Source organism: Salvelinus namaycush, unplaced genomic scaffold (assembly GCF_016432855.1).
Source record: "Salvelinus namaycush isolate Seneca unplaced genomic scaffold, SaNama_1.0 Scaffold127, whole genome shotgun sequence".
Classification (NCBI taxonomy): domain Eukaryota; kingdom Metazoa; phylum Chordata; class Actinopteri; order Salmoniformes; family Salmonidae; genus Salvelinus; species Salvelinus namaycush.
This window is the reverse complement of record NW_024057975.1, coordinates 15,038-23,939: the sequence shown is the minus strand read 5'-3', so window position 1 is coordinate 23,939 and position 8,902 is coordinate 15,038. Positions and strand designations below refer to the sequence as shown.

The window sequence follows — 8,902 nt, the reverse complement described above, 5'->3', positions numbered from 1 at the left end:
AAACTGTACTTCAAATCTATGATACTCCCCCACTTAACATACTGCTTGACTAGTTGGGCCCAAGCTTGCTGTACAACAGTAAGACCTATTCAGTCTGTCTACAAACAGGCTCTCAAAGTGCTTGATAGGAAGCCCAATAGCCATCATCACTGTCACATCCTCAGAAAGCATGAGCTCCTGAGTTGGGAAAATCTTGTGCAATATACCGATGCATGTCTTGTATTCAAGATCCTAAATGGCTTGGCTCCCCCTCCACTCAGTATTTTTGTTAAACAGAAAACCCAAACATATGGCAGCAGATCCACAAGGTCTGCCATGAGAGGTGACTGTGTAGTTCCCCTAAGGAAAAGCACCTTTAGTAAATCCGCTTTTTCTGTGAGAGCTTCCCATGTCTGGAATACACTGCCATCAGACACACATAACTGCACCACATATCACACTTTCACAAAATGCTTGAAGACATGGCTAAAGATCAATCAGATTTGTGAACATGGTCCCTAGCTGTGTGTTGCCGCTTTCCATGTCTGTTGTCTGTATGGTGAGGTGTGGAAACACTTTGTCGCTTTTATGAATTTTGTCTTGCTGCTTTTTGTTCTATGTTGCTCTGTCTGTATGCTACGTCTTGCTTGTCCTATGTTGCTATGTCTTGTTCTATGTTGCTATTGTCTATATTGTAATTGTTTTTAATAACCTGCCCAGGGACTGCGGTTGAAAATTAGCCGGCTGGCTAAAACCGGCACTTTTACTGAAACGTTGATTAATGTGCACTGTCCCTGTAAAAATAAACTCAACTCAACTCAACTCCAGTCAGCAGATGGCGTTGTGAGTTTCAGGTGAATGCTTCTTGCGTGACGCATAATCTAGTGGACGGGACGGCACACTTCAACAACAAAGCTGCTTATTTAATTAACCACTTCGGTATTTTGCTAGCCAACAGAAAAGCGAAACACTGAAGCTCTTAAGCCCATTTTGGATATATTACTCTGTGTTTTAAACACAATTCTGTTTACGTATCTAGTAACGTTAGTTAACTTAAACGTAATTGACAATTTGTTGAAATTGATAGTCAAACTAGCAATAAGCTAGTCGCTAATGCTAACTAACTAGCTAGCTAGCTAACATCCCCGACCATGAGCTCAGTGAGCTACTCCTCTGCTAAAGAAGAGGAGGTCTGTTGGACGGAGAAAGAAACTCTGAGGCTGAACATTATCGTAAAAGAGGAAGAGGGGGATATTACAGTGAAAGGAGAGGAAGGGGCTTTCAAAATGGTAAAAGAGGAAGAAGAGGAGGATGATGTTACAGTGAAAGAGGAGAAAGAAACGTTTGGAGTGAAAGAGGAAGAGTGGATAGAGACTGTTATTGTGGAAGAGGAGGAGGAGATGGAAGCTTTCAGAATTAAAAAGGAGGAAGAGGAGGATATCACATTGAAAGAACCGTTTGGAGTGAAAGAAGAAGAGGAGGAAGAAGCTTTCGGGATCAAAAAGGAAGAAGAGGAGGAGGATATTGTCTTGAAAAAAGAGGAAGAGCCTTCTAGAGTGAAAGAGGATGAGGAAAGAGAGGAGGAGGAGACTGAACAAGATCTGACGATCACCAGTGAGTATATCGGCTTTTATCAAAATAAAAGTCCTGCACTTGCGCCATATGTGCACAAAAAAAAGTAATAACTTTTATTTTGAAAGCAGAGAGAAAGTGGGTCTGGAACGTTTGGAAAGTCTGTTTTAATAATACGTTCCTTTAGCTATTTTGTCTCAAATTCTTCCCGTTTGAAAGACCAATAGTCCAGCTCACCAACTCAGTAAATTAAAATGTAATTTTATATCACCTCTGGCTTCTGACTGTTCAGTTTTTTGTGCAACGCAATTGCGAGCAGCGCTAGTGTAAATACACCAGCATTGCTAAAAGCAGCTACAGTGAGAACTGTCTTTAAAACAGGGGCACAAACACTGCAGTTGTTGAACTAATGTGTCATTTTGAAGAGTTATTCAACTGAAATCCTACACTTGAATATGTTGTGGCTGCGTTTCCAGATTCTCTTGGAGCCTCTTACAGATAGCTAAACAACCAAATATTCTACTCTTCAGTAGAGTAGAGTTCAGTAGAGTTCAGTAGAGTTCAGTAGAGTAGAGTACAGTAGAGTTCAGTAGAGTCCAGTTCAGTAGAGTTCAGTAGAGTAGAGCTCAGTTCAGTAGAGTTCAGTAGAGTTCAGTACAATAGCGTTCAGTAGAGTTCAGTAGAGTAGAGTTCAGTAGAGTAGAGTACAGTAGAGTAGAGTAGAGTTCAGTAGAGTAGAGCTCAGTAGAGTAGAGCTCAGTAGAGTAGAGCTCAGTAGAGTTCAGTAGAGTTCAGTAGAGTAGAGCTCAGTAGAGTAGAGTTCAGTAGAGTAGAGCTCAGTAGAGTAGAGTTCAGTAGAGTAGAGTAGAGCTCAGTAGAGTAGAGCTCAGTAGAGTAGAGCTCAGGAGAGTAGAGCTCAGGAGAGTAGAGCTCAGTAGAGTAGAGTTCAGTAGAGCTCATTAGAGTAGAGTTCAGTAGAGTAGAGCTCAGTAGAGTTCAGTAGAGTAGAGTAGAGCTCAGTAGAGTAGAGTAGAGTAGAGCTCAGTAGAGTTCAGTAGAGTAGAGCTCAGTAGAGTAGAGCTCAGTAGAGTAGAGTATAGTAGAGTAGAGTAGAGCTCAGTAGAGTTCAGTAGAGTAGAGCTCAGTAGAGTTCAGTAGAGTAGAGTAGAGCTCAGTAGAGTAGAGCTCAGTAGAGCTCAGTAGAGTAGAGCTCAGTAGAGTTCAGTAGAGTAGAGCTCAGTAGAGTTCAGTAGAGTTCAGTAGAGTAGAGCTCCGTAGAGTTCAGTAGAGTTCAGTAGAGCTCAGTAGAGTAGAGCTCCGTAGAGTTCAGTAGAGTAGAGCTCAGTAGAGTTCAGTAGAGTAGAGCTCAGTAGAGTTCAGTAGAGTTCAGTAGAGTAGAGCTCCATAGAGTTCAGTAGAGTAGAGCTCAGTAGAGTTCAGTAGAGTAGAGCTCAGTAGAGTTCAGTAGAGTAGAGCTCATTAGAGTTCAGTAGAGTAGAGTTCAGTAGAGTTCAGTAGAGTTCAGTAGAGTAGAGCTCAGTAGAGTAGAGCTCAGTAGAGTTCAGTAGAGTAGAGCTCAGTAGAGTAGAGTTCAGTAGAGTAGAGTAGAGCTCAGTAGAGTAGAGCTCAGTAGAGTAGAGCTCAGGAGAGTAGAGCTCAGGAGAGTAGAGCTCAGTAGAGTAGAGTTCAGTAGAGCTCATTAGAGTAGAGTTCAGTAGAGTAGAGCTCAGTAGAGTTCAGTAGAGTAGAGTAGAGCTCAGTAGAGTAGAGTAGAGCTCAGTAGAGTTCAGTAGAGTAGAGCTCAGTAGAGTAGAGCTCAGTAGAGTAGAGTATAGTAGAGTAGAGTAGAGCTCAGTAGAGTTCAGTAGAGTAGAGCTCAGTAGAGTTCAGTAGAGTAGAGTAGAGCTCAGTAGAGTTCAGTAGAGTAGAGCTCAGTAGAGCTCAGTAGAGTTGAGTTCAGTAGAGTAGAGCTCCGTAGAGTTCAGTAGAGCTCAGTAGAGTAGAGCTCAGTAGAGTTCAGTAGAGTTCAGTAGAGTAGAGCTCAGTAGAGTTCAGTAGAGTTCAGTAGAGTAGAGCTCCATAGAGTTCAGTAGAGTAGAGCTCAGTAGAGTAGAGTAGAGCTCAGTAGAGTAGAGTAGAGTTCAGTAGAGTTCAGTAGAGTAGAGCTCAGTAGAGTTCAGTAGAGTTCAGTAGAGTAGAGCTCCATAGAGTTCAGTAGAGTAGAGTTCAGTAGAGTAGAGTAGAGCTCAGTAGAGTTCAGTAGAGTAGAGCTCAGTAGAGCTCAGTAGAGTAGAGCTCAGTAGAGTTGAGTTCAGTAGAGTAGAGCTCCGTAGAGTTCAGTAGAGTTCAGTAGAGTAGAGCTCCATAGAGTTCAGTAGAGTAGAGCTCAGTAGAGTTCAGTAGAGTAGAGCTCAGTAGAGTTCAGTAGAGTAGAGTTCAGTAGAGTTCAGTAGAGTTCAGTAGAGTAGAGCTCAGTAGAGTTCAGTAGAGTAGAGTTCAGTAGAGTAAAGCTCCATAGAGTTCAGTAGAGTAGAGCTCCATAGAGTTCAGTAGAGTAGAGCTCAGTAGAGTTCAGTAGAGTAGAGCTCCGTAGAGCTCCGTAGAGTTCAGTAGAGTTCAGTAGAGTTCAGTAGAGTAGAGTTCAGTAGAGTTCAGTAGAGTAGAGCTCCGTAGAGCTCCGTAGAGTTCAGTAGAGTTCAGTAGAGTAGAGCTCCATAGAGTCCAGTAGAGTAGAGCTCCATAGAGTCCAGTAGAGTAGAGCTCCATAGAGTTCAGTAGAGTAGAGCTCAGTAGAGTAGAGCTCAGTAGAGTAGAGCTCAGTAGAGTTCAGTAGAGTTCAGTACAGTAAAGTACAGTAAAGTAAAATACAGTAAATTAAACAGGTACTCTAGTGTGCTCTGCCTGCTATACTGTATTTCAACGTCCATGGATGTCTGGTGTCCGTCGGTGCTCAGTGGGTGAGAGGGCTGGTTACAGTAAATGGAAATAAAAGGCTTGATTTTTTTGGTAACAGAATGATAACTTTTAATCACTAAATAATTCATAAACACAATTTGAATATCAGTTGAAACACTATATGTTATTGTTTGGTCTACTTTTACTTGTTACTTATGTCAACTTATATTATCCTCTCTCCTCAAAATATGTTAATGATATGATATGTTAATGATATGTTAATGAAATTATATGTTAATGATATGTTTGTTAGTGATATGTTTATGATATGATATGTTTGTTTTTAGTGTATAATAGTATAATAGTTGTCAGGGGAATTTACTTCAACATGATTGTTTTGATGCAGTCTGTTTCCGATCCCCTTTCAGACTGTTTCCAATCCCCTTTTCAGGCTGTTTCCAATCCCCTTTTCAGGCTGTTTCCAATCCCATTTTCAGGCTGTTTCCAATCCCCTTTTCAGACTGTTTCCAATCCCCTTTTCAGGCTGTTTCCAATCCCCTTTTCAGGCTGTTTCCAATCCCCTTTTCAGGCTGTTTCCAATCCCTTTTCAGGCTGTTTCCAATCCCTTTTCAGACTGTTTCCAATCCCCTTTTCAGACTGTTTCCAATACCCTTTTCAGGATGTTTCCAATACCCTTTTCAGGCTGTTTCCAATCCCTTTTCAGGCTGTTTCTAATCCCCTTTTTCAGGCTGTTTCCAATCCCTTTTCAGGCTGTTTCTAATCCCCTTTTTCAGGCTGTTTCTAATCCCCTTTTTCAGGCTGTTTCCGATCCCTTTTCAAGCTGTTTCCGATCCCTTTTCAAGCTGTTTCCGATCCCTTTTCAAGCTGTTTCCGATCCCTTTTCAAGCTGTTTCCGATCCATTTTTTAGACTGTTTCCGATCCCTTTTCAGGCTGTTTCCGATCCCTTTTCAGGCTGTTTCCGATCCCTTTTTAGGCTGTTTCCGATCCCTTTTCAAGCTGTTTCCAATCCCTTTTCAGGCTGTTTCCAATCCCTTTTCAGACTGTTTCCAATCCCTTTTCAGGCAGTTTCCAATCCCTTTTCAGTCTGTTTCCAATCCCTTTTCAGGCTGTTTCCAATCCCTTTTCAGGCTGTTTCCAATCCCCTTTTCAGACTGTTTCCAATCCCCTTTTCAGGCTGTTTCCAATCCCCTTTTCAGACTGTTTCCAATCCCCTTTTCAGACTGTTTCCAATCCCCTTTTCAAGCTGTTTCCAATCCCTTTTCAGGCTGTTTCTAATCCCTTTTCAGACTGTTTCCAATCCCTTTTCAGGCTGTTTCCAATCCCCTTTTTCAGGCTGTTTCTAATCCCCTTTTTCAGGCTGTTTCTAATCCCCTTTTTCAGGCTGTTTCCGATCCCTTTTCAAGCTGTTTCCGATCCCTTTTCAAGCTGTTTCCGATCCCTTTTCAAGCTGTTTCCGATCCCTTTTTTAGACTGTTTCCGATCCCTTTTTTAGACTGTTTCCGATCCCTTTTCAAGCTGTTTCCAATCCCCTTTTCAAGCTGTTTCCAATCCCTTTTCAAGCTGTTTCCAATCCCTTTTCAAGCTGTTTCCAATCCCCTTTTCAAACTGTTTCCAATCCCCTTTTCAGGCTGTTTCCAATCCCCTTTTCAGGCTGTTTCCAATCCCCTTTTCAGGCTGTTTCCAATCCCCTTTTCAGGCTGTTTCCAATCCCCTTTTCAGACTGTTTCCAATCCCCTTTTCAAGCTGTTTCCAATCCCTTTTCAGGCTGTTTCTAATCCCTTTTCAGGCTGTTTCCAATCCCTTTTCAGGCTGTTTCCAATCCCCTTTTTCAGGCTCTTTCTAATCCCCTTTTTCAGGCTGTTTCTAATCCCCTTTTTCAGGCTGTTTCTAATCCCCTTTTTCAGGCTGTTTCCGATCCCTTTTCAAGCTGTTTCCGATCCCTTTTCAAGCTGTTTCCGATCCCTTTTCAGACTGTTTCCGATCCCTTTTTTAGACTGTTTCCGATCCCTTTTCAGGCTGTTTCCGATCCCTTTTCAAGCTGTTTCCAATCCCCTTTTCAAGCTGTTTCCAATCCCTTTTCAAGCTGTTTCCAATCCCTTTTCAAGCTGTTTCCAATCCCCTTTTCAAGCTGTTTCCAATCCCCTTTTCAGGCTGTTTCCAATCCCTTTTCAAGCTGTTTCCAATCCCTTTTCAGGCTGTTTCCAATCCCTTTTCAGACTGTTTCCAATCCCTTTTCAGGCTGTTTCCAATCCCTTTTCAGTCTGTTTCCAATCCCTTTTCAGTCTGTTTCCAATCCCCTTTTCAGACTGTTTCCAATCCCTTTTCAGGCTGTTTCCAATCCCCTTTTCAGGCTGTTTCCAATCCCCTTTTCAGGCTGTTTCCAATCCCCTTTTCAGGCTGTTTCCAATCCCCTTTTCAGACTGTTTCCAATCCCTTTTCAGGCTGTTTCCAATCCCCTTTTCAGACTGTTTCCAATCCCCTTTTCAGACTGTTTCCAATCCCCTTTTCAGTCTGTTTCCAATCCCCTTTTCAGTCTGTTTCCAATCCCCTTTTCAGTCTGTTTCCAATCCCCTTTTCAGACTGTTTCCAATCCCCTTTTCAGACTGTTTCCAATCCCCTTTTCAGACTAATTCTGGTAGATATTTTATAAGTGTTTTGATGCAGGCCTATTTCTAATCCCCTTTCAGACGAATTCAGATGCTTTATAAGACTGTTTGACCAGAAATGTTTGCTTATGCCACAAATGATTTGCATAACAACAGTGAAGTTCAATAGTGTTTTCAATTAGTGTTTATTCAGGTCTATCTGTTTAAATAAACCCTCTGTTTGTCTTTAGCAGGAGAAAAATCAGACTCAGAGGAACCAGAGACGTCCAAACCAGCAAAACGACACGACTGCTCCCACTGCGGGAAGAGTTTTACCAAGTTAGGGAACCTGAAAAGACATGAGAGAACGCACACTGGAGCAAAGCCTCATCACTGCTCCCAGTGTGGGAAGAGTTTTACTCAGTTAGGGAACCTAAAAATACATGAGAGAATACACACAGGAGAGAAGCCTTACGAATGCTCTCAATGTGGAATGTGTTTTACCAAGTTAGGGTACCTGAAATCACATGAGAGAACACACACAGGAGAGAAGCCTTTCCACTGCTCACTGTGCGGAAAGAGTTTTACGGAGTTAGGCAACATGAAAAGGCATGAGCGGACACACACAGGCGAGAAGCCTCATCACTGCTCTCAATGTGGAAAGACTTTTACCGAGTTAGGGAGCCTGAAAATACATACGAGAATACACACCGGGGAGAAGCCTTTCCGCTGTTCCCTTTGTGGAAAGAGTTTTACAGAGTTAAGCAACCTGAAAAAACATGAGCGGACACACACAGGAGATAAGCCTTTCCACTGCTCCCTGTGTGGAAAGAGTTTTACAGAGTTAGGGAGTCTAAAAATGCATAAGAGAATACACACAGGTGAGAAGCCTCATCACTGTTCTCAGTGCGGAAAGACTTTTACCAAGTTAGGGAACCTGAAAATGCATGAGAGAATACACACAGGAGAGAAGCCCTACCAATGCTCCCTGTGCGTAAAGAGTTTTACCTCATTAAGGCAATTGAAAGAACATGAAAGAATCCACACCATAGAGAAACGTTAGCAATGCTCCTAGTGTGAAATTATATATTTTTTAACCAGTTAGTTTTAACCAGTCAGTTTTAACCAGTCAGTTTTAACCAGTTAGTTTTAACCAGTTAGGGCACCTGAAATACCATGAGTTAATACATACAGTGAAAATGCCTTGCCACTGTTCCAGTGTAGAAATTAATATATCACATCAAATATACTTTTAAGTTCATGAGAAAACACAAATAATGCTCCAACACTTGTCTCATAAATTGTAAAACAAAATGTTGTGCTTTTGTTTATGCCACATGAAATCAAGTTGTATAAAAAGGACCAAAAAATACATTATGTTTTTTTAATTTCAAAACAATAACTGAATATGAAGCAGGCTATGTCAGAGTGAATGTATCCGAGTAAAGAACGTCACGCTGCTTGCTTAGCGATTACCACTTTCCCCTGATTAGACACATATAAATGAATTGATGTGGTCAGTGACTGAGAGGAATATGGTACCAGACATTAACATTCACATACCTGGCTCGAACTCAGGACTGTCGTGGAAAATTGCAAGATTATGTTATAATGCTTGTATTGCAGTATAATGGTTGCTTTATTCGACAGAATAAAGTATTGTGTGTGTGTTCCACTGAGGATGGGCCTCTATGAGATATAGCACTGACAGAGGAGATTTACGATGTCTAAGGGTGATAAAGCCTAAAGAGCATTCCAGATAACATGAGGTCATGTTTTTGTGCTATACCGTACCAGGGTGAGACGGGTTCTCGTTTGGAGTAGGAGGGGGCCAGACACTGGTCTTTAC

At 41.8% G+C, this 8,902-nt stretch overlaps 1 protein-coding gene across 1 annotated transcript; it reads left to right on the top strand.

Annotated features, from left to right (window-relative positions):
• The first annotated feature begins 1,379 nt into the window (after positions 1–1,379).
• On the top strand, positions 1,380–8,689 carry LOC120036252 (gastrula zinc finger protein XlCGF17.1-like). Its single transcript, XM_038982732.1, has 2 exons — positions 1,380–1,593; positions 7,308–8,689. The coding sequence occupies exons 1-2, from the start codon at positions 1,380–1,382 to the stop codon at positions 8,114–8,116; spliced, it is 1,023 nt and encodes a 340-aa protein (XP_038838660.1). The 3' UTR covers positions 8,117–8,689.
• The last annotated feature ends 213 nt before the right edge of the window (positions 8,690–8,902 follow it).